Here is a 26,273-nt window from a genome sequence, read left to right as displayed (position 1 = left end):
TTCCATTTCCAAACTTCTAATAATTCCAAAATGTTGCAAAAGGATATTGCAGTTGGCAAGCCTGAAAGCTTCCTCGGTTAGTTGTGGGGTTGCAACCCTGAAAAACTCACATGTGTGTGCTGCTGTTGTTGTGTTTTCCTGGTGGCAAACTTTTGTTGGTGTGCTTTCCCCATTCGCCGACTGTTGTGTTGGTGTGTTTGTGTTATTTGATGTTGTTGCATCCCAGAGACGCTGTTGTTGTTGCTGTAGCACCATCATATTTGCAGTTTTGGTTTTTTAAAATGTTTGTAAATTAGTTAAGTTAAATGTGCACTTGAAACAATCACGGGGAAGAAAGTCTACGCTTCTTCTATGTTCGATTTCCTGTTCTTCCGTTCTGTTCTCCTCGCTTTTTATGTTATTTTCACGAGGCAGAAAACCGGACCGTCTAGCTTCAACTTCTTCAGCCGAATGCAACTTAGAAACTGAATTGAGGAATCGTATTTTGCTGCATTCTCGCTATGTGCATGCTGTCTCTCGCTCGCACTCGCTGCCCTCTCCCTCTCTCTCTCGCCCGGCTGTTGGTGTGTGTGATATGCTTTATGATTTGCAGCGGCACTTTTCCCCACCCGCCTCTCCGCTCTCCGCTCACCACTCTCTCGCTCATTTTCCCTCACAATCAACCCTGCACCGTTAGCCGAGCTTCAATGTGTGCGTGTGGAACGTATCCTTTGTCGCCTGCATTCTGATCAGAATATCCATGGACTCCATTGTCGCACTCTCCTGCACTTTCACATTTTCCTGCATTTCCACATTTTCCTGCATTAGCATAGGCCACGAGTTGACTTCTCCTGCGCGATGGGTGTGGCCTATGTATTATGCATTTTCCGACCTTCTGCGCAGTATGCAGCATTTCTTTGCATACCCGCTTTTCCTCCGTTGCAAGTAAATCATAATTAAGTGGGGGATTTTATGTGCTCCTGGAAAGGTGTCGTCTGGTTTTTATATACCATTTGTGGTATATAGTTTATGTATAAGCCACATTGAATGTGTTGGTTAAAGGGGAACGTTGGGAGCTCTACGTTCGGATAGATTCACTATAATAACTTTTATTTCGGCACCCTTTGTTGTTATTGGTATCCTGAGACTTTCTGGACAAGCAGAGAATCTAAATAAGCACTTACTATAGTAAATAAAATATATAACTGCCTGTGTAAAGCACCTCCTAATAACATCTTTTAAAAATTTAGCAATAATGAAACTGTCTCAGAGGTATATGTTTAAACCCAATATGTTATTATGACCAAAATAATTGTCAATTTAGTTTGTTATATGTATATTCAGGAGGTTAAAATTGTATTATTCAAATGCATCAAATGCATAAACATCGTGGTTTTAATAACATAATTACATACCAAACAATGAATGTACATATGAGTTTAATATTTCTTTACTATGGCTTGAATGTTTGAAGTTGTTGCTTTCGTTGTTTATAAAAATGTGTTTGCATTTCAAGGTTTTCATAATAAAAATGCAATTAAATGTTTAATGTTATATGATAAAACAAGAATGTATAAGCCAAAATAACGATTTAAGTAATTGTAAGATTCAAATCCTGAACCTTAAGTTCCTTTAAAAATCCACTGTGTGACTGCATCCTTTTTCGCAATTTAACTGAATCCAACAATCCTTCGGCTGCGTTTTCCGAATCCTGCAATCCTGCCATTCAATCCACCCATCACGTTGAGCATTTCGGTGTGATTATATAAACACAAAACTCATTCATATAAACATCAGCGCAGCCATTGAACCGAGACTTGGTCGAGTAATTACAACAAGTGTTGTTGCGCTCTCTCGCTTTCTCCCAGTTCCTGACCCTTTCCCCACCTCCCACACCACCCACTCAAGCTCACGTACTATTTTCCTCCTTTTTTGTGAAAGAAAAGCAAAGGGAAAAGGACCTTTGCAGCCCTGGTGACAGCGCATACATTTTATGATTATGACTGTGACTGCACTTGCCTTTCCTTTTTCCTCTTTTCGCCCAAGTTTGTGGGAGTTACAGGGAAAATTCTTTCTTGGGGGAAATTCATTCCGTTTTCCTCTGGCTGACTCGGGCCCATTTCCCGTTTGGTCTGGAGCATTTTAATTAAAACTGCAAAATTAATGTTTTTGCCTTGAGGACTCGATTTCCTTTGCAAGCCAAGGACCGAAAACAATTAAATAATGTTGAGAGTAGCAATTAAATCAAGCAATCTATAAGCGGGTATGTCTTTTTGAATAATAATATAATATTATTTATAATAATATGAATAATACAACTTGTTAGTTTCATAAAATATTATTTGTCATAATATAATTTAGGATTTAAATAAGGTTCCCTTTCAAAATTATAAATGTTTTATGTTTAAATGAGCATTACTAAAACCGAAACCCAGGTTATTTGGTTGATTGAAGACAACTTGTTTTTTTTTAAATTCGTTTACTAGCGAACTAGTGTTATTTTGTACATACATTTTTCAAAATCATGGTAGACTTTTAAAATAATATACACACATTTCTCATAAGATCAATTTAGCAAACATTTTAAAATTATTTAATACTTTACATATTACAACAGAAAATAGTTACAAAAGTAAGAACATCTCGCAATCGAATGTTTTTGATCCAGACATATTTTTGTATTTCATTCCCACAACAACTTCTTGATTTACTGCTAAATAATAGGTTTTCACAACCACTATTTACACATTACTTCACATTAAAGTGCCAACATGATTTAAGAACCAGAAAAAAAGCAGGAAAATCAATAGCAATCGTTAGATTCTCCCCAAACTAATTTCAATAGTTATCCTTTTTGGTCCTGGCTCTACCGCTGCTACTGATTAAACTTGTCACTGGGAGACAAAAGATAAACAGTTCCTCACTTTGGATAGTTTCCCTGTGTGTTGTTCCTGGGCGGTGTCTAGGCAATTTGATTATTTGCCAGAAGCGGACGGCACAGACAGCCAGGACACCACTGGACACACCAGACAGGACCAAAAAAGGGGGACCAACACCCAGATACACACATGTGCATGGCAACATAGAAGTTTTGGGCGTTGAAATTAATCAAGAAAATAAACGCTTGGCAGCATCGCCGGAAAATCTAGAGGAAAAGGGAGGGCTGGGTGGAAACCACACACACTTTGCATGACGAAAACAGACGGCACAAGGACAAGGACATCGGCAGGATCGTGGGTGGACGTGGAAAGTGGGAGGTGGGCAGTGGGAGCACTAACCCGGAACCAAACAATATCGGGTGGTTGTGAAAACTCCGACATTTCCCTGTCGCTTCTCGTTCTGCCATCTCTGTTGTTGCAACGCATTAAAATGACATACCAATTTGCGTTAAGCAAATAAGACGAGACTAGCATTCGGTCCTCAAGTCGGCTGTACGCTTTGGATAGGGAAAATGGGGGTTAAGTGGTTGGGGGCGGTGGTTCTACTTGGGGTTCATATCTTGCGTCGTTGGGTGGTTTCTGCATGGGTTTTTATGTATTTTCATTGCGTTGAAGATGTAGAAATAAGGCGCAGTTCTATTTGGGAATATTAATGGAAAGTATACCGGAAAAATGGATGCTTTAACGTTTGATGATTATAGATATTAATATCTATTTAATATTCAAAAGAATCACTCTAAAGAAAACAGATTTTTAAGTTCATAAGTGAAATTTTATTAGTCTTGAGTGCCACCTTCTTTAGTGAAACAATCGCTATTATTTTCATAAAAAACATAGACTTTTTAGTGGGTTTTTTCAAACAAAACCAGTAATTAGATTGTTTTCTCCGTATTATGAGAATTTTTTGAAATTCTACTTTTTTCTCAAAAAGTAACGGTTTTTTTCTGATGTTTCAATTTCTTTACCAAAAATGGGTTAAAAAACAGGCACATATATCAACAATTCCTAACCCAAAAATATTGTGAGAAAATTTTGCGAAAATTCCGTTAGATATCCCGTACTTAATCAGAGTCCCGGCACCCAAAAAAGTAAAAAAGGAACCGCAATTTCTCGTGCCCTTTTCTCACCCTCCTCAAAGACACAAAATCGCACAAAAAATCACCCAAAAAATTGGCCTTTGTTCAATTTGAATTTCTTTCAATTTTGAGCTATTTTTACCTTAAAAAATTACGCATTATTGGGGTACATTCACCCTTAGGTAGCAGAGGCCAAGGGGTTGCTACCCCTCGTGAGTTTACCTTAGAGCTAAGCCGTGGAAGATCTCGGGTAATCCTTGACAGTGATCCTCAATTTTTACCCTTGAGTCTCCGTCGTTTTCTTCGGTTTTCTGTCCCAAAAAACGGCGCGCAATTTTCTTCGGCATTGTGCGGGGAAAAAATGTGGAGAAAATTCATTATTTTTTGTCGAAATATCTGAGTTTGGTCTTCTGCGAAGGGTTGCAGCGCCGATTGACAGCGATTTTCTGTGGCAGATTGCCGCTGGGCAAGTCGAAATCAATAAACGTTAATAAATAATCCAAGAAGGGAAGATGCGGCGCTACAAATGCGGAAGTAAAGGGACATTTAGAGGCTGCTTTGTCCTTTTCCTCTATTGATTTCCGTTGCTGAGGTTTCCTCATCGATTTGCACTCGCTTTAATCGAGTTCCTTTTCACTATTTTGGCGCGCTGTTTTTTGTGGGTTTTTTGTACAAGATTTTTGGGTCAGCAGATGGAAAGAGTTGAAAAGTTTTTGGAGGGAACGGAGTTTCGAGAGGGTTCTGCTTTTGTAACGGCTGACAGTTGGGTAAACTTGTTATATCTTAGAATTGCACAGTATGAAACTCAATTTTATCAATTTATTAAATTACATACATATCTGTTTCGTTATATTATATTCGTAAAGCTTTTTATTATTATTATATTATATATTGAATAGCTTGTTAAGCTCCTATTTTTAGTTAAGAGTTATGTGTTGCAGTTTCGTCTAGTTTAATTATAATTTCGGGTTGTTTTCTTGCATTCTTGATCTTATACATTAGGGATCAAAAATAAAAGTTATTTCAGATAACCAATTGCCAATGAAATGTCAAAAATTACGCTCTCTTTCTTGTGTTCACAAAGTATAAAACAATCACCATATTAAAAGGTTTTTTTTATTTACGCCCAACTACAAATTTATTAAGTACTATAGTTTAGTCTAAATAAATAATAATACCAATAGGCTATTAATATAAAAACCATAAATAACTCTTTTTTGCGGTAACTTCTATAATATTAATAGATTTCTGCGTATTTTCAGTGAACTTATTATACATCTTTAGTACCTTTTAAGTTTTTGGGCTCGATTCATCAATCGAAATATAATATACGACGCCATTTTTTCAATCGCAGTGTTTCCAGATAGAATAAATTTATGCAAATCTAACCCTTATGTTGTTGCGCAACCACTTTAGAGTCAGTGGAAAAATTTAAATCGCATTTAAATGGCGGTGGTGGGTAAAAAACAAAAATGGATTTATGATCTCTGCCTTACAGCTTGTAAAGCGTTTTTATTGGATTTACGGCCACCCTCAGCGGAGTTTGGTCCCCGAGGCGGGGCTCAATTGGCCATAAGCTGCTCAGAGTACCGGGTCACAGTTGGTAGTGACACCAGTTTTCGTCAGAGCTTTTCTTTTGGTTTTCCCCTGCTTTCTACGGTGCGGGGTGGGTTCCTTCTCCGCTTTTTGTGTTTTGTCCCTGTCAAAGGTTACCTCATGCAATTGTGGTTCGGTTTTTTGAACGCCGCAAGCAACCTTTTCGAACAACCCGACAACCACCCACCAAATGACCCCAGCCTGACCCACCCACCCACTGGGCGTTCAAAGTGGTTTTAAATTCCATTAAATAAAGTTGTAAAGGTTGCGCTGGTGCACTTGAGGATTTTCACGCATATTTTGTTCGCACTTTTGTAAAATTTATTAATATTTTAGTGATTTTAAATGGAGTTTGTATGTTGGCAATTCTGAGGGGGACCCTTTCTATTCTGTTCTGGCGACTTGGTTTGTGGTGGGTGATAGTAAGAAAGGTATTGTATTAAGTTGAGAGCCCGTAATTGAGTTGAATTTCGTTTTATTTTTTGCTTTTTGAGTGCTTGCTTTTGGGTTTGGCTTGGATTAGATTTTGCTAGTGGCAAGATGGTTTTATGATAGTAAATGTATGACTTTTAAGAAGATTTTAAAAGATTGAATAACTATAAGTTTTTATGTGAAAGAACTTAAAGGTAATTGGTTAAGAAAGCTGTATATCTCATGTGAAAATTATTTATATTATATTATTATTTAATAATTATTTTAAGTTTTTTTGATTTAAATGTTACCTACACTAAAAAAAGTTTTCGGACTGAATTTTAAAAATTTGGAGTGAGTGGTAAATTTTTCTATAAATTCGAACAAATATATTATATACTATACTCTACTAAATTAAAGAAATATAACTATATATTAATTATTTGTTTTGCACTTAGAAAAACTTTTAATGACAGCAAATATTTTGTGCGTTTAACCCTCATGATTTTTTGGCGGATCTCTCTCATTCTCAAAAGTATCTTTTTAATATATAAATATATAACTGTACTGAATATATTTTCCACATAATCTTGACTAACTAACCCATTCCCCATTTTTCTTCCCCGCTGAACAATTAATTCGAGCATCAAACTTACCTTTGTTGGCAGGACGACAATGTCGCCCATTCTGAGCTGGCTGCTCGTAAACGCTGGGCTCCTTGGGTGGTTCCACAATGGCCAGGAAGGATGTGGAGTTCGGGGGCAGGACCTCCCTGACTGGCGGTCGTTGAGGGGGCAATGGGGGTGGTGGCCCAGCCTTCGGAGGGGTAATGTGGAGCAGCCTCGTGGCATTGCCGTTGGCATCGCAAACGACGCCATGCCAATGATGGTTATGCTCCAGCTGAGCTGGAACTTCCTGGGGTTTCCCAGGCTCCACCACCAGGCAGTCCTGCTCCTGCTCCTGCTCCTGGAGGACTTCCTCCACGTCACGCAACTGCTGCTGCTTGAGCTGGTGCTCCCGAATGAGGCGATCTCGTTCGTGAAAGTGCCGGACGAAGGAGTGGTCGCCGGTGTGATTCTGGTGATTCTGGTGGTTCTGATGATTCTGGTGGTGCTGCAGAGGTTTCGGCGGGGTTAACGACTTGAACGTCTCTGTTTTGGGGGGATATCCACCCACCAAGCTGGGCGGCAGACTATTAATTAATGTGCCCATTGTCCTTTGCTGGTAATGATGTTGTTGGAACATAATTTCGTGCAGCGGTATTAGAAAGTCTGGCAGGGATTTCTGTCTCTGTTTGACAGATGCCAGCGTCTCCATGCCAAAATACGGGGCTGGCAGACATGTCTGGCCATCGCCGCATGCGGAAGTCATCTGCTGGCCAACATCCTTGTTGATTTCCCCGCTGCCGCCGTTGTTGCTATTATAATTATGATATCCAATGCCGTCGGCAGGCCTTAGATACCAGGGATTTAATATTGTTTTGCCACGACAGCTTGTAGCCAGCGCTATAAATCACAGAAGGGAAATAAGTAGAAGCGGAGAAAAGGGTTAAACAATTGCATTTTTATAGACTAGCCGAAATGAAGTGAGAATTTGCCCAAAAAAGTGCTGATAAAATGGGCTAAAAAGGGGTAAAAAAAAGGGGTTTCAATATCATTATCAACACTTGCTGGCTTTTCACCCCTCCGATGGTAAACAGCCCTTGTTCCTGCCCCTCCAACCCCTTTCCCGAAGCATATTGCCAATGGAAACCGTTTATGTCACTATCAATTACTCATCATTATGGAACTTTGATACGCCTTTCTACCTTGTAACCCCCTCGCGGCATTGCACCCTTAGCCCATTTGGTTACGCTGCTTTTTAGTGGGGGTAGTACGCCATATTCGCCATATCCACTTTTCAATCAGTTTTTTGTTCTTCGTCGATCTCCTCATTTATGACTTTGATTGATTATGAAATCTGTACACAATTTTGATTTTATAGTTTTCAGATAAGCGGCGGAGGGAGTGAAATCTGAACATTTGTTCATCGAAGTGTGGGCGTTGTACGTCATCATTCTGAGTGACACGCCCTACTCTGAGCGATAGGGTAACTCTATTAGCTGCATTTTAGGACTACTAATGGAGGTAAAATCGAATCATAAGGCACACAATTGTATTTTAAACATTTGTCAGTTTTGTTATAACTTTTAACTTGCCTTTTATGGAATATTGGAAAAGAAAAACTGTTATATTTTCAGGACACCATATTTCAAATAACTGAAATCCTTACATTTTAATAATAAAATCTATATTAAAGCTCGATCACATTTAGGTTAAAATATATACAAAAAAAAAGACGTAATATTACCCATAATTAAATGTAAGCGCCATGTAACCCCAAAACTATTTACAAATTTCTCTTTTCATTTTACCGACCCCCTATTTATTTCCTCGCCGACAATTGCTACTGTACGGCACATGATCACTTCATTGTATATCATTTATGATCCAGCACCCAGCAGAAAAACACAGAACACTTTATGAATGAAACTCTGACCTATGGCTAATGATGCACAAAAATAAAAAGCATCAAATACAATTGCCATCGCTTCAAGTCCAACCAAGGCAACCACAAAATGTTCATTAGAGCGCCAAAAACCGTCTGAATAATGAGAGAAGTTAACGAATCACGAGTCCGAGATAATTGTGATTGGAGGCAGTAGTCAGATCGGATCAGAGCCGATGTTATGGGTATTAATTTGATTTATGGCCAGGGGTCAGGTTGAACAAAGCCGGCAAAGCCGCAGGAAAGCCATTTCCCCTTCTGTTCGCCGGCTCAGATTGAAGCGGATTCTTTAGCCTAATGGGAATAGGGAAAATATTAGTTAGCGTTTAACCCTCTGCCACCCCTTTGGCTTGTGCTGGCCACGCGACATCTTTAAGATGCAAAAAGGGTTGACGCACCGGAAATGGTGCAGAAACATCTGGTGCGATCTGTGCTGCCACCCTAGCTGTTTTCGAGCCAAGTATCTTGGAAATAGGATTAATTGCAATTTTATATCTACATATGTACATAGCAAAAATATTTAAAGCTATCATATAAATTTAAAAAACTCATTGGTACATAAATTTTAAAATTTAGCTAAAAACTTCTAAAATTTTAAAATACTTTAACATGAAAATGTGATCGACATAAAAAACGTGTATTGAATCTGTTTTAAGTTTTGCTTAAAATATTAAAAATACTTACAAAACTAAACGATGAATTAGAAATATTCATATTTGAAACGCTTCACTCATTCATTCAATATTCATTCTTAAAACATGTCCAGATACTACAAAATCAAGTATAAATCGCGCTTAAATTAAGGATTCGTTTTTTCTGAGTGTTGGCTTGGCTTTCTTTTTACAAACAAAATTTGTCACCACTGAATGCGAAGTGTGCCGAGGATTATGAAAATGAAACGAGGGCGGGACGGGAGAGAAAGCTGACTTTCAATAATTGCAAAGGCTTCCTGATTTCTATAAACGATTCTTGGGCTGCTGCTGTCAATATGCCAGTCAAGGTCCCTTTCTAAATGCAATCTGTCGGGGGAAAACTCTCGCTGAAAGATGAAGATCCAAAGGTGAAAGTTTCAATCAAATGAAGGGACGGAAGGGGAAAAGGAGTCGTTGCTTGCACAGTTGCCACCGAAGCAGCTGGTTCAGCCGCACAAGCCGCAATTGTTAAAAAACTGAACATTAAATCCTTTTTTCAGGCTCAATTTGCTACTGATGCCGTGCATCCTTTGGCCCCGTGCATCCTAAGCCTGGCAAGCTGTTTCAACTGAAGCGAAGGCGCTCCAAGGGATCCCCTGCCATCGCCGTTTTCTCCGCTTTCTCCGCTTTTTTGGCATTGTTACTTTGTGCGATTATATTTACCTGCAACATGGCGATTAACGCGCATCCTGCTCTACCTGGTCCCCTTTATTGCTTTCCTATGCGCTTTGATTTCCCATTGCGGCAATATCCTTTATCCTTTGTGCTCCTTTGTTGCATGCACCGGCTGGCAAACACATTAGAAAAAGTTAAAAGCGGGGGAAGGGGCGGGGGAAAGGGGCAGCCCCGCCAAAGTGTCAGGAGCGCAATGCATTGGCAGTTGGCTTGTTCCCTTAGATCCTTTAAGGATTTTCAATTACGCAATGTCTACCAAGGAAATTCGCTGAATATCTCTTTTTTCGGCTGATCGAAATGAGTTTTTTTATGATTTTTCTTTGGAAATATTTTTTATTGAGATATTGGACCACACAGCAGGCAAATCGGGTGATTGTGTGAAGTCTTAAAGGTTATTTAATATTCGGCTAGCAGCTGATGTGGCCAAAAGTGGTCATAAAAAGAAGTAAATTTTCATTGAAATTTAATTAGAAATTGTACTAAGTGAGACACTAAGAAATAAAAAATTAATTGTGGTCATAATTTTATAACTTAAGAAATAAATTTAATTTGAATGTTTCAGTGTAACATTTAAAACGAAACGTGCCCGTAAAATGTTAACAAAAAGTGGGTAAATTGTTTCGCTCTTTCTAAATTGAAATATACCATTGCTTTAGACCCATAATTTGTCTGCTTCTATTTTTGCCATTAAAATTGGTACTATTCCAAGCGCTATAACCAAGGCCCCTCTCGACGAAATTCTCTCGCCCTGATGACTGATGTAACGAGTCTATTCGCAGACGAATACGTAACACATAAAAAACGATATAAAATATAAAAAAAAACCACCAGATGAGAGAGTTAAAAACCATTTAGAAATGTTTGCATTATAATTGCGGTGATTATTTTCGAACGGGGTCATTAACATGTGACTTGTCCAAACAAAAAAAATAAGAGAAAACAAACAAACTCAAAAAGAGTCGAGAGAGAAACACTCCGGGTCGAGATCTCTGGAGAGTGATAAAATAGTCAAATCAGCATTTAGGGCAGCGGGAGCTTTCTAGAGTGATAAGAGCTCTTTTGGAGAATTGCGGTTAATTGAAGAATGCCAAGATTTGTGCGGAAGATTCGCGCGCTTTAAGGTAGAACCATAAATTGTTCCACTAATGCGATTTCTGTGGTGAATCCGAGTGTGTTGTATTACCTAAGCCACTGAGGCGTGCTCTTACCCCTTTTGACCCGGCTTTCCCCCTTTCGCTCTGGCCGGATCATGATTGTATAAATTGCCAAAGCGCGTTGCCAAAAAAGTTTAGAACTTTTCTGTCCGCTGCCGGGCGCGCAACTCCAATTTAATTACCGCTCTCGAATCGTGTGCTTTTGAGTGTTTGGACCATGGTCAACGCTCTGTGGGCCACGTTAATATCGCTTGTTTTAATCGGCCCTGTGTTAGCCAACAACGATCTGTTTTCCCTGCCGCCTGCCACGAATCACAGAGAGGAGTTACTCGAGGACTATGGCCGCTTCCTATTGTCCACCATGAACAGGAGCATCGATCCCTGCGAGAACTTCTACGAATTCAGTTGTGGCGGTTGGAAGAAGGCGGAACTCGTGCCGGAGCAGGCCAGGAACACCAGTTTTCTCCACGCCATCCAGCACAAGATCGACGAGCAGGTCCTGGGATTCCTGCAGAATGCCACCAAGAGGGAGTTGGAGGATCTGGGTGTTAATGGCACCAGGTCGGCGGAGATTAAGGCCAAACAATTTTACGCCAGCTGTGTGGAAATGAAGGCAAACTTGACGTTGGCTTATCAGTACTTTCTCGAACTCGATGGGGATCGTTTGAAGGACACCAATGCCACTTACGACTGGATGTACATCAACTTTATGTCCAAATACGACATATATCCCCTACTACCACTAAAGGTGCATTATAGTACCTCGACCAGGAAGTTTGATATGCTTCTGACTTTTCCCAGTAAAGTTCTAGCCGGCATAAGTGAAGAGCAGCTGAAGAATATGACCAGGGAATTTGGCTTGGACTCGAGTGCAGAGAAGGCTAAACAGTTCACGGAGAACTTTGCCAACCTAACTCAATTCGAAAAGAACTTAGTTTCTGTCGCCAAAATACGCAATGAAACAGAGCAATTAAACTTCAATTCTTTCCTGGTCAAACACAAACACGATCGCTTAAATTGGACGCGATACTTTGAACTGGCTTTTAATGGCAGTCAGGAGTCCCACTGGCCAGTGCTCAATCAACTGGATAATGTCAACGATTTGGTTTACCTTCTGGAACAAACCAGTCTGGAAACGCTGAGGGGTTATATTAGAATGCAGGAGCTGCTCAAGTTTTATGGCCTGTGGAAAACTCAGACTAGAGTAGGGGGAGTTCAAAGTGAGTGTCGCTCTTTGTCGGAGACCTATTTCAACTACGCTCTGCTGCCCTGGTTTATTGGCAAGGTTTTCGATAAGGAAAGACGAGCCGATATACTGAGTGTTGCCAAGGACATCAAGGACACGTTTTACGATCTCTTGGACCATCACACCTGGTTGGATGACGAAACTCGTTCGCAGGCTAAAACCAAACTGGCTTCCATGGACATTTTGGTGGGTTATACGGATGATCTGCAGCATCGTGAGTTGATCGATGGTGTTTACAATGACATCAATATGACCGGAAACTGGTTCGAGAATCTGTGCATCCTGGAGGGAAGTAGAGCCAGGATACGTTTGCGATCGGTGGATAAGGCATTGATTCCTCTTCTTATGCCCACGAGAACTGTGAATGCCTATTATGCTGATTTCCTCAACCTGGCCTTCATCACCATCGGCATGGCCCAGTGGCCATTTTATCATATGGATTTTCCCGATGTCCTGAAATACGCTGGAGTGGGTAACATCATAGGCCATGAAATGGCCCACGGGTTCGATTCCTACTGTTATCAGTACAACTATGATGGCAAGAAGACCAACTGGTGGTCTTCAGCTTCTTTGAGGAACTTTAAAGAACGCTACCGCTGTCTGGAATCGCAATATAATAAATTTATTCTGATGGGCGTCCAAACTAATGGCAGCCTCACCTCCGGCGATAATATAGCCGATAATGTTGGCACCCGAATGGCGTATTATGCTTTCAAGCGGAAAACTGGCGACAAGGCTTGGTTGGAAAAACCCCTGAGGGGTGTGACCTTAAACAACAAACAGCTGTTTTTCGTGAAGTTTGCCCAAACCTGGTGCAACGGCAAGGATAACGGCGATAAGCTGCGGAGACTGAAGACTGATGTCCATGCCTATGATGAGTTCCGGGTGCAGGGCACCTTGAGCAATATGCCCGAGTTTAGTGAGGCTTTCAACTGTAAACTGGGCACGGAAATGAATCCGCTCAAGAAGTGCGTGGTTTGGTGAAATAAAGTTAAATTTGTGAAGAGAACGGAGGGACTTTGCATCTATTTATTGGGTTAAAGGTGGGGAAATATCGAAAAAACAATGAATAGAAAAAGGTAAATGATCGGCTAAAAAATATGAACTATTACATTATTTATAAGAGGTATTCAATAAGAATTTCTTTATTTATTACAAATATAATGTAGATAATTGTAAATAAAGGTTTGAAACAACAAATTAATTTTGTAAAATGATTGTAAATATATATATTCAGAAATTTAAAGTAACCTAATCGAATAGCATTTGCAATTAAAGGATACTTTTGACTGAAAATAGTTTTAAGCCTTAAATTTAATGACATGGTTCTTTAAAAATAAATTCGGATATTTTACGTTATGAAAGATTAATTATATCAACATATAACCATTAGAAAAAGATTAAAAGGTAATATTATCATAAAATAGAGATGTTTAAAAAGGCAACGTAAATGCAGTAGGTATACAACTAAGTTTATGGATTAGGTGCTTTTTTAAAGTGTTTGAGGAACTTAGAACTCGAATAAATATTGTTCGGCCTGCCCCAATGATGACTTCATTTACCCAGGAAAAGCAATTCGGAGCAATCAGCGATTTCGAGGTTCTTTGCCGGCAGAAAATCGATATTTTACGGACCAAACTAACGCCCCCCACTTGGAACAGCTGATGGCAATCGAATAGAAGAGAAATACTAATTGATTTGATGCAGAACCTGCAGGAGGAACCTCCCACCGGGGACGGGAACCCGAAGTGTGGGCGGGTCCCGGCAATATTTGTCTTTTGACTTTGCAGCGATGACACCTTTCTCATTACGAATTAATGGCATTTTCGGCCGGCCAACAAAAGGTGCAACAAAAGACCAAGAAGAAAGTCACCGGGCACAAGAAAAGGTGCAGAAAGTGCGGCTTCAGCCGAAAACCGTTGGCATGTTCTGTTTTTCCCAAAAAGAAAAACAGTTTTTACTATCATTAGTCGTCACTTGAGAGTCAGATACGGAGAACAAAACCAATGCTAAGAGTCAAAAAGGAAGCCAAACCGTTGGATCGAGCCCGCAGCCTGAATACGAAATAAGGATATGTATTTGCTTAAGGATATTCGGGCTTATCTCGGGCGTCCGAGCGGCGGCCTAACGGATTTTCGTGCATTTGTTATGGATTTTCGGCGCCAGGTCTCTTATTAGCTGGCCCAGAGCAGGCAGGTAAGTGATCCTGCTGCCTTTGCATCCTCGCAGCGGGAGTCCTGACTCCTGGCAGGTCGTAAAAATCCAGCTCATGCTTTGCAGATAGATCATTAATTTAATGGCTTTTGTGCACTAGGAAATGCAAAGTGCAGTCCTGCATAAGTATATAAACGGGTATATGTACCCACATCACACAACTGATCGTGGAGGTGGTCTTCTGGCAAGTCAAATTGCAAAACCGCCTGGGCTGGGAAATTCGAGCCTGCAGTGCTCTATCTTATAATTGCATTTGCCCTGCACAATGGACCAGTCAAATTAGCCTTCATTTGTAATCTTCTAGCGCAGGTTCTCGGGTCTCGCCCCCTTCCCGACCACCCGGATCCCCTTCCCTGATCGCATTAATTCCATTTATGTAAACCACTTCGGAGGGGGCTTGTCGCTAGTAATTCGAAAGGCGTAGACGGTGTAATAAAAAATCAACTTGCTCGGGAGGCTTCTGGGCAGCGGAGGGGGTGGATTCCAGGCTGGGTGGGTGCTGTACGGGATTGGGGCAATAGCGGGAAATATGGCCGAGCTATAGGGTTGTCAGGTGTCCCAATGCACTAACTTAATTGATCACAAATAGAAGAATGGAACGCGTAGAGCTTTAGAAAAAGTTTGAAGCGTATGTTATTACAATAAATTAAATGAAAATAATTCAATTCTTTAAATAAAAATGGCAATTCAATCAAATTTAGATTCCCTCGATGCATTCAATCGCTCAAAGGTGGTCTGTAACCTTTTCAGCAAAAGATATATTTGTTAATTAGCAAATTTTGAACTATGTATTTTGTATTACAAATCTAATTAGCTATTCCTTCGTTACAAATTCTCAATGCTTGACCTGGCAACCCTATGACACCGCGCTCTGTGCAAACAACTTGCCAAAACCATGTTTCCATAATTACATGCAGAATGCCTTTTATGCCGCGGCAACCTGCTTCCGCCGCTTAGCCAATAATGCCTCATCCACCTCGGATCGACATCGGCATCAGCCTCAACCTTCACCCATCACCCCTTGCATCGCCACAGTACCCCACCTGGCTGACCCACCATCCTCATCATCGCCCCCACCCCAGCCTCGTCATCATCTCCATCTGCCTCCACCATCGCAGCAGAAATTGAACAAAAGGGGCGTCGTCGCAGGCCAAGTTAAAAGTTAAGCTTAGCCGGGCCAACAGTCAGGTAGGAACTACCAAAACAGTTGCACTTGCCGGGGATTTTCGGGAGGGGTTCTGGGCCAGGGATCGGCAGGAATCCATCGGTGCACTAGCTGCCAAGTCGGGTGTTCATGGTGAATTATGAAAATCGTTGCGAAATTAAGTTAAGAACTTTTTTCAGCTTAGCAGGAAGCAAAAGGCAGCAGCAGTGCAAGTTGCGAACGGATATGGCAGCGTGAGAAGCGCGTGAGTAACTGGATTTTAATCTCTGAGTTTTGCTTAGAATAATAATGCAGTACAGAAAAAACAATTCTAAAACCTAATGATTGTGTTGTGAATAAGAGCATCTTTGTTATAATCTACAAATTTAAATAAGATACTTAGTAATTCGTTGGTACTTTCATTCACTTTTCTTTTCCTATTATTGCATTTTTAAGTGTTTTTTTAATATTCAAAATTACTAGTCTTCGCCTTCAATTTAGAAAATGAAAATCTGATTTAAACAAGCCATATAATAGAAAAGTAAATTAAAACCTAAAGAAGGTACACGAACATTAGAAGTACATTGCAAAATTTTATTGGAGTGTAGTAATTTGAGTTGGATTGTAAAATGAATTGAATTATTTTAGCAGGAGCGATAAATGCATCTATGAAAATTTCAGATTATATTCCAAGAAGTCTTTCTAAAGTTACTATTGCTGATCTCTTAGTTGGTATACAAGAGATAAGTTTTTGATTGCTTTTAGACAATACTTATTTTCAAGCTACCCTGAGACATAGTTCAACCGGCTGGTCACGCTGCCACCTCTGTGATCCTGCAACCATTGAACCCGTAGCTTTATTAAATGGAGATGATCAATTTAAATATTTTGCAATTGTTGTTGCCGGTGGTGCGTGAGCGCCCTGACCCGCAGTTGCGGTGGTGCTCGGATGCAAGGAGCCACCGCAGCTGGGCAGGAGCAACGTCATTGGAGCGAGGCAAATGCTCGCGGATCTTGATGCAACCTGCTGCTGCTGCCGATGCTGCCGCCTCCTCTCGATTTGTATAAAAAATGTGCTTCATTTTATTTGGCCGCGACCGGCGTCCGCCTCCATGGGTAAACGCCCCAACTCTCAAGCTCCGAAACTCCGAGTCCCCAGCCCCAAAACGCAGGCCAGCCGAAAATGCAGCCAAACAAATCGCATATGGATCGCATGGATCGCTGGGTATTCTGCCTGCCCATGGCTTCTGCCGGATTTTCTGTTTTTTCGCCAACGATTATCTAAATTGCATACGAAATTATTTTAATTAAAAATCTAATTTTCTTAGCCGCCTTACACGTTGCAAGGGAACCTCTTTTCGTTCGATTTTTGGAGCACCGCTACTCCTCCCTCCCAAGAAAATTGTTGTTTACCATATATTGATCTTAAACCGCTGGGAATTTTCGGTGATCTTGACTTGTTTGTTCATTGAACCTTTAATTTGACGCGATTAAAATGATATTAGTGGTGCACGTCACATCTGTTGCAAGGGTTTTTCCTTCGGCCATTCCTTGAACCTTCCCTGTAGAAGGTGTGAAGATGTGACGGCGTCAGCTGGGGCCTCATCTTTCCAAACGTGACCATTTAATGATTAACGATGCATAATTTGGTGGGCAATATTAGTCGGGTCTTGGTTAATTGACGCCTTTCCGGTTTGGTTTCTTTGAAATGGTATCCAACACAATTTTCGACTCCCTAAGACATGAAATGGTATCAGCAAGGGTTGAAGTAGTTAGTACATATAACCATATGTACTAACTACTTCAACCCTTGCTGATACCATTTCATGTCTTAGGGAGTCGAAAATTGTGTTGGATACCATTTCAAAGAAATGTGATTTTAAAATATCCAGCTTAAATGTATTTTACAATCCAACACAATTTTCGACTCCCTAAGACATGAAATGGTATCAGCAAGGGTTGAAGTAGTTAGTACATATAACCATATGTACTAACTACTTCAACCCTTGCTGATACCATTTCATGTCTTAGGGAGTCGAAAATTGTGTTGGATTGTAAAATACATTTAAGCTGGATATTTTAAAATCACAAGAAATGTTTAATGGTTAAATTTAAAATCAAACCTATTTTCTTAGTTTTTAATATTCTGAAAGTGTTTCCGCAATTTAATTTATAATGGTTCCCTTTTATATATATGGATATTTTCAAGAGAATTATTTTGTTTAAATAAAAACCTATATTTGTTTAACATAGCTTTTGATCTCAGTAATGCTTCTATTTATTTAATGGGGTTTTCTTTTATCATTAAATTGTTTCCAACCATCTCGAATCGCACTCATCTTCAGCAGCTCGAAGAAAATCCCAGATCAACGCAATTCAATCAACCACCAACCGATGCATAAAATTTAAATAAATGTTTGATTTGAATTTAATTGATGCGGCCGCGCAGGCAGAACCTGTCTGTATTCCGTCAGAGAATCTCAATTGAATATAAATCAAATGCATCCGACAGCCGCACATCAGTGTGGATCAAAGGGACGCGCTAATCACACGCTGGGCCAAATAGGATCTAATTTCCACACAAGAAAAACCCATTTTTAATATGAATCTGTGTATAGCGTGGAGCCGAGTATCGACAAAAGATCATATGGAGATGCGTTTATAGAGAGATCAGGTGCAGTCGATGAGCATTCAAATTTCGCGCATCTCGGGAAGACAAATGATGGAGCAGGTAAGACAGGTAGACCAGGCAGGTAACCCAACCATTTCAATTTGAATTTCGACAATAATTAAGCGCAACAATGGGTTTATTGAGTTTTCCCCATCTGAAACCAACGAATTGCTTCTGCGGTTCCCGTTGCCAGTGAGCCCACAATTAGTTGGGAACCCAAGACCCTCTGTGTATACCATCCCATCCGATCTCGTGGCAGTTGCAATTATCATAATTATTTTCATTCATGCGGCGATGCATTGAGCATCTCCGACTGACAGTTCATCTCTTGCTGGTGTAGATTGGCGAGATAAATCCGAGTCCGCTCTGTATGAAATCTTCGGGTTCTAAACGCCGTTTCCCTTTTGTTGTCCCGGCCCTACGTTCTCACAGATCCCAGTAGCAGAAGTTGGGATAGAGGATGCATCCCGACGTTTTGTTTTTCTTTGCATTTCCGGCACTTGCTGCATGAACTGCACTTATTTTGAATACCCTTGTTTGGGGAATGGGGTTATGTTTGTGCTACTTCCTCAGATCTTTATTGAAAGTGACCACTGTTTTTGAAAATTCTACTGAAGTCGGTCCTTCTGGGGATTTGCATTTTAGCATAAATGCTTGGTGCCTAATTATTATTTATTCATTATTTATTTATTAATTAATTAATATTAATCGTTATATATCAACATATGAGGTACTAAGTGTTACTTATCATCATTCATTATTTATATGTATTTATATATTCATATATTGTATTTTTTGAAAATGAGAACAGGTTATAACTACTCTTTATTAGTGTAATTTATGTACTTATATTATAACTTTCTTTCACTTTTCTACTTCCAAGAGTTAAGGAACCGGAATCTTGGAATTGCATCTATTAGGCACTTTCCCATGATGTATCTGCCGTAGCTGTGCCATTGTATGGCGTTGGCTCATTTATGGCAAATTATTGTTTAAATCGTAATGGGAAGCTTGCCTCAGACTTGGGTGATGGATCGCCTCAAATGCTAACGATCTTGGGCCTAGATAAATATCACGAATAAAAACCAACTTCGGTGAGTTACATTTCCCTAAATCGACTTTAATTTCCGGTCGCGTGTTGGACTTATTCGGTTTGTGATCCCCTCCCTTGGATTTACTTTAAATTTTTGATAATTGCGCGCTTAAGGAGGTTTGATTTTTTGCGTTTTGCATGTCATGAGAGCATTTCCGAGCTGGAGCAAAGGAAATGGATTTACATATAAAGATGAATGGTAATGAGTCCCATTTAAATATGAGTAAATTGGGGTTTCGGTTCGGTTGCCTTCGAATACAATTGAGGTCACGAGAAGTGTTTTCAAGTCCCCCGAGTGAGATCATCAAACGGCAAAATGGCAATTTCAATAATCGAAAGAAAACAAGATGTTGCAACCCCCTTTTTTGGGTTGAGCAGGAGCAACAGGATGTGCGGCACCCTCCTCAACCCCTTGCGGTTCTCCTTGTCCTTGTCCCTTAAGACGGATGAAGTGTTTGACAACCCTTTCAATCTTCATAAATGCTCGCACTCGTGGCACAGGGCGTCTCTCTGTTGCAATATTAGCCCGGGCCCTGGGTCCCTTGTGTCGCATCCTTTTCTCCCAGCTCTATCAAGATGCCGACGACCCTTTGCCAATAAAAAATGAAATCTGTTTCGATGCATAAAAAATTGAAACTCCCATAAGCATGCGTTTGCCACGGGTTTTTCTTTGGCAAAAGGGGTTCCCCCACTTCTTGAGGCTTGTTTCTCGAGCTGAAGGCCATGAAAAATGGCCATGCTCTTGTTAACACGTTGTAAATACCTCATTTTTCACTTAACGGGTTTTTAAATACACATATGCATTTGAGTGGAGGCTTTTGGGCTGGGAAATGGGTGGCAGATGGAAAAGTTAGAAAGGGTTACCTTTGGGAAGCACTCAGAAGAGTTGGTAGGGTGGATGTTTTGATGACTATTAAGAAGTAAAAATGTCGAAAGACATCATATAAAAGCAAATTTTACCCATAATATTGCCTGTGGATATGTATATCAGAGGGAGAAGTTGTCAATAAATATTTACTAACAAAACAGTTCAAAATTTATATTATGATTTTGATATAATTTATTTTTTAAAATTTATTTATTATATCGTTAATTTTATAGTAGCTTTTGTACAAAATGAAAAGACCGAAAATATTTAACAAATTTTGAGAATTGGTGGAGTAGACAGAAACGTTTCCGACCCTTTAGAGTTTATTTATATTCTTGATCGGGATGTCATGTCATCATGTCCGTATGATTGCTGAGATCTCGGATACTAAAGGTTCTAGAATGATGGGATTAAGCTTGCAGTTTTTTGGGCTTCCCACTCCATGCCCACTCTAAAGCCCACAAAGTGTAAATCAGATTCCTTTCGTATTATCAATACTTATGTACATGCCAACATTATACAAATCGGACCAATCATAAAAAAGTTATAAGTAAAATAAGGAAGCAGCCGATTTGTTGCATGCATATCTCCATCCCTCTCGCACTCCCTTTAGCTGAGTAAAGGGTATCTGATAGTCGAGGCCATCGACTATCGCGTTTTCTCTTGTTTCAATTTGGATCTATGACCATATGGTACTTAAATAAAAAGTGCACTTCAATAAATGTGATAAAAGTAATTAATTGCCTTTCGAATATATGGTAATTATAACTATTTTTAATACTCGAAGGCCACAGCAGCCAGTGATCCGTAAAATGGCTATTTAGATTAAAGTTTATTTTCGGCCCAATTTGTGAAGTAAATAAATAGTTCTTTAAAATATGATTTTGTTGGAATACAATATGACTTAATTGAAATTAAGTAAGATCTTCCCCTTTATGAAAGGCGTTTACTACACACTTTCTAAAATAATGTAGTGCAATGTAATGAGCTGTTCAGCTCCCTGCCATCCATTGCATATTAGGCTTACGACATAGTCCCATTCCCAGGAGAAGGAGGCCAACCACTCACCTGGTGTTGCTGCCAACTGCTGGTGGTTCATGGGATTGCAGCTGGACCTCTCCGGCGGCGACTCCATGAATTCCTGCTTGACTTGGATCTGCGGCAGGCGCAGCAATCCCTCAAAAGCCTCCTTGGTGGGTGGAACTGGTGGGCAGTTGTCTTTAGGGTTAAAGCCATTCAAATGGGCAACGTTAGCGGCATAATTAGCCGCTGATGCTGCCATTGCAGGGAGTTGCAGTTGCAGTTGATCGTCGACTAGAGTTGCTGAAACGCCTTGGTCAGTAATTTGAACATTAACACCTGCTGCCGATGTTGCTGTGGCAAGGCAATGAGTTGCTGCTGTCGGCGACGTCAGCAACATGGTTGCTGTTGCTGCAGTTGCTGCTGCTGTTGAGCTCAAGTGTTGATGATGGGAATTGTTGGCGAGTGTTGTTGCCAGCAGTAATGGCATAGTTGTTGCAACTGCTGCTGATGTTGCTGTTGCTGTTGCTCTTGTTGCCGATGTTGCTGCTGTTGCGTTGCAGTTCGTCAGCAGCAAATTGCGTCGCTTTGATTTATGGGAACCTCAACTGCTCCTTGCTGCCTGTGGCGACTTGTTTGCCGCTCCGGTTGCTGCCTCAGATTATGATATTGACCCATGGACCGATGGCGATTTATATATGTATATATTCCTGCCGCCTCTTCTGCCTGCAAACGGTTGATAATTAAAAATGTCTTCTTCTGCTGAAAGCTTAATTTGCTGTTAAGTGCATTTTAAAAAGCTGTTATTAAATATATAGAGCGGTGATCTTTAGACTCGATAGCGGAAGTAATTGATTTTTCCCTTTTCATCAGTACATACTAGCTGAACAGACCACATTCTCTTTCACGTGACTTTTTTACCGGACTTTTGGCGATCAATCACGTTGCAGATTGAAACAATGAATTGGTTTGAAATCGAACTGATGTTTGCATACGACTTTATTACTCAGATTAGCTAGTTTCGTTTAATAACTGGCTCATGAGTAAGTCACTCTGTCTGCGCATTTTGCGATTAGCAAATTTGTATTTTGATACGAGTCTGATAGATAAAGTTAATAGATAAAGTTTACGTACGCCAAAAACTTAATTTATTTTACCCACTTTTTAAATGACATATTGCAGATATTTTAGAACTCTGCATTGCCCCCTACAAAATCTAGTATAACGAATTTGAAATCATTTTTGAACATCAATATTATCGGTGATTTATCTAGGGATTCCTAGCAGTTCTCATTTAATAGTTTTCGTTAATTATGAAAATAAATATCTCATTTTTAAAGTATTTTTCTTTGAAAAAAAACCTTACGGATTTTTCCAAAGTATTTAGATAAATTGGTATAAATGCATTGTAATACATTTAGGTTGCTTAGTTACATACGACGGCTTAAGTCATTTAAAATATTTGTGGACTAAAAGAACTAAGATAAAAATTGTAATTTAAATAGTTGACTATGGCTCCTTTTGAATTTTTCTATGGCCAATCCAAACAATTTCTTTAAAATTTCCCATGGCCTGCGAAATCAGCTCCCACACTCTAAAGTGGTTGTATAAAACTTTACGGCAGTAGATACCATAAAAGGCACTAAAACCTAAACTTTGTGCCATTATGCAAACAAATGAGGGAAGGAAAACGGGCATATTAACCAAATGTGACTTGAAACGAAATTGTTGTAAATTGAAAACAAATTGAAGTCAGAGGAGATAAGGTCTGGGTGGGAGTCGAAAAATCACAGCAAATGGCGATGAAATCAAAGGAAATAGAAATGGGAAATTAAAACACCGCAAAGACGATCAAATGCCCCGAACAGGCACCAGTCACCTCGCAGATAAGATACGGTGTTGAAAAGTGCATCGAGTTTATGGAAATGGTATTTACATACATAACCATATACGAGCAAAGAGGCGGGTCGGGGCAACTAACATTAATGGCACTTGTAAACAAATCAATTGAGTTGTCAGTATCGACTGCAAATTGGCCACAGCCAAAGTGCCACACGAAGATTGTTTATCAATTTTGCCAGTCGGTAAATTATGTTCTTTGCATGTCAGCAACCAATTGCCAAGAATCGATATATGAACCGGCCACATCAAAGTCGACGCCGACTAAATGCAGTCACCTCTTCCCCACTGCTACTTTCAATAATTCCCAATCGAGCCGGTAATTTCTTATTGGCCCCATATCGGAGCTTTCGCTATTTTTGTTTAACTTTATCTTGTTTTAAAATTAAACACCATTGCTTACTCCAGTTGGGATCGTATCGCATTGCGATTGTTTGTCTTCAATTTGGAATTTGTGTTTCCATAATTTCTATTGGGTGTACGCAGTTTGGTTGTAAAGATACCGGGGAACTCAGTTTGATGATGTGATTTGCTTGACTGTCGGCTGAGAAATTGTTTGTCGTGATTATCGAATCATTGCCAGGAGTGGAGCAGTTAAAGGCTCATAAAAATAAATATGGGATATCTGAGATAGTGTTACCATATCACAGGAAGGTTGTTCATTAATGGAAAAGCTTGTTAGAAAAAAATTGGTCATTGAAATGTTCTCCAAGCAATATTGTATTTTATAAAATTGTTCTTTAAAGCTTGATATTTATTTTAATATTTAAGATGCTATTTATGCTACATATCTAAACATTTTTTCTTTAATATCAACTATCTACTTTCCTCTGGAAAGAACAGAATAAAATAAAAATGTAATAACTTGATTTTAATTTAGTATTTTAAAAATGGTTTAAAATATTTAAAATCAAATTGAAAATATTAGAAAATGGTACTCATGTTTTTAAAGGCCAATTTTTAAAATTCATGCATTGCTTTCTATTTGGAAATCATGTTAGAAATTAAAAATATAATGATGACGCTAGAAATTATTTAGTGAACAAAACTTCAGCATATGAAATCATTAGAAAATTCAGATTAATAATTAAATAAGTTATTGGAAATAACCAATACTTGTTTTCTAAAATAATTGCTATTTAACTGTTAAGCTTAATAATGAAGTTGGTTTTGTAGTTGTCAAAATTTGGTTGGGATAAGTGAAAGTTGGCTAAGATCAGTGATGGATTTAGTTCGCCTATCCACATGTAATAGTCAGCCATATCGGGACACTTGTTGGCCCTCAAACACTTATGGCCAATTAAGGACGCAGAAATACGGGCAGGCACTTGGGAAAACCTCATTAAGAATCTGACAACCAGAAGAAACCGCGCTTTCCTCTCTTCTCCCGCCCCTGGCTGATCCATCTGGCTGATCCATCGATCCCAGTGAGTGTGGGCGTTACAAGACAAGCTCCTTGACACACTCGAACGGTCCTAAAAAGAGGTGCACTTACATGGGCTGGGTGATGGCGCACCTCCTTACTGGTTTTCCTTAACTTTTTGCCAGTCCTTTTCCCTGTCACGAATTATAATTTAATTGTTTACTTGGCCACACTTTTATAAATTGTAATTGCCAGCGAGAACTGCGACAGCTTCACGCCCTTTCTGGCCTTTCTGGCTCTTCTGGGGGCGGCGAGGTGAGGTGATCTCAGCCTTTTGGGACAATTCTCCGAGACACGCTTTTTGATTGACTTCCGACAAACGACTGACTTAAAAAAACGCGCAAGGAGATATGGGCAAAAAGTGAAAAAAAACGGAGTAAAGAAAAGAGAAAGAGCAAAAAGAAGCCAAGTTCGCGACGACTTCCGACGACGTCCGACGTATCCACAAAATGTCAAGCGAGTACAAAAAAGTACTTTTTTTTATAGAAGATGTTGGAGAGAGTGAGTGACCGTGCGAGTGTATTGGTCCCTCTGCGAGTGTGTGTGTGTGCGAGGGGGGGAGGGGGCTATAAAACAGGTGGAGGGGGTGGTGCGTGGGTGTTTTGGGGCGTTTGACTCCGTTTTTCTTTCTTCTTTCTCTTGCTGTTTTTTTTTTTGCAGGGGGTTTAAAATCAAAAGCGTGTATTGTGTGGGTGGGAAATGGCTGACTGTGTGTGTGTGCAAGTTCTACGTGTATATGTATATGGGTGGGTGGCTCTTATCGGATTTCGAATTATGTATGTATTGACTGCCGCTGCTACTGTCCGCTCAGGGGAAATATAATATGGGGGCTCCTAAGTTGATTTGCAGTTTAGAGCGGCATGAAAATGTTCTTCGGATAGGATGGGAGGCTTATGGGAGCGACGCAAAAGACAACGCGGACATCGAAATAATAGAGAGATATGTATTAGATTTTTAAATGTCACATATTATTTAAACAGGATACATTTGTCTTCCATTTTAAACTTTCAAATTTAAACAAGGCTTGCACTATCAACTAACATAGTTGGTTGCTGTTTATTCAACTTTTAGTCCAATAAATAAATATTTACAGGGAGTCCCTTTTAATATTATTTTTGTTCTATTATTTATGCTCATTTTATACAAATTTGGAGTCAAGTGGGTCCAGAAAGTAGTGGTCCATTCTACGATTCAGCAAATACCTGCGAACTTAAGAACTTTTAAATATTATTCCGGCCATGCTGACAATAGAAAAAATTAATCGTCAAAAAAATTACCCGACGGCATTGCACTTAACCGAAATCACAGCACAGCTCGCGTTACGCATACGCCCCGTGGAGCGGGTAAAAAATCAGCGATATAAAAAAATAGACATTGCAGTAATGACAGAACCGAGAATTATTCGCTGCGCTGTCAAATTGCGAATGTCAAGGCAAAAAAAACAAATTCAGCAGAGGACCTACAGAATCCGATGAAGCGGCCACAAAACGGCGGCAAAAGGCAAAAAGCGATAAACGCATAAATTAAAATAATTACAAGAGGCGTCCTCAGATGGTTGTTGTTGCTGTCACGCACACACACAGTTGAAAAGTCGGGGAAAAAAACAAGAAAAGTCGCGAGGACGAC

At 39.8% G+C, this 26,273-nt stretch overlaps 2 protein-coding genes across 5 annotated transcripts in view; one reads left to right on the top strand and one right to left on the bottom strand.

Moving 5' to 3' along the window:
• pdm2 (POU domain protein 2) overlaps nt 1-25,097 on the bottom strand; it is a 32,301-nt gene extending 7,204 nt beyond the window's left edge. The window contains exons 1-3 of one of the 4 annotated variants that reach the window (XM_017080325.4): nt 24,720-25,097; nt 21,374-22,051; nt 6,658-7,506 (exon numbers count right to left, since the gene is read on the bottom strand). In XM_017080325.4, the coding sequence (XP_016935814.3) occupies nt 6,658-7,506; nt 21,374-21,815 (1,291 nt within the window). In that variant the 5' untranslated portion in view covers nt 21,816-22,051; nt 24,720-25,097. Of the gene's footprint in view, nt 1-110; nt 446-6,657; nt 7,507-21,373; nt 22,052-24,719 lie in introns of those variants that run through there. The other 3 variants (XM_017080324.4, XM_017080326.4, XM_036812689.3) reach the window with 3 other exon arrangements.
• Nepl7 (Neprilysin-like 7) lies at nt 11,205-13,437 on the top strand. Its single transcript, XM_017080328.3, has one exon. It carries the CDS (start codon nt 11,287-11,289, stop codon nt 13,297-13,299), a length of 2,013 nt encoding a protein of 670 aa, XP_016935817.3. The 5' UTR covers nt 11,205-11,286; the 3' UTR covers nt 13,300-13,437.
• Nucleotides 25,098-26,273: the final 1,176 nt, after the last annotated feature.

Source organism: Drosophila suzukii, chromosome 2L (assembly GCF_043229965.1).
Source record: "Drosophila suzukii chromosome 2L, CBGP_Dsuzu_IsoJpt1.0, whole genome shotgun sequence".
NCBI lineage: Eukaryota > Metazoa > Arthropoda > Insecta > Diptera > Drosophilidae > Drosophila > Drosophila suzukii.
Note: the sequence above shows the minus strand (reverse complement) of the source record. Positions and strands in the feature narration are given on the sequence as shown.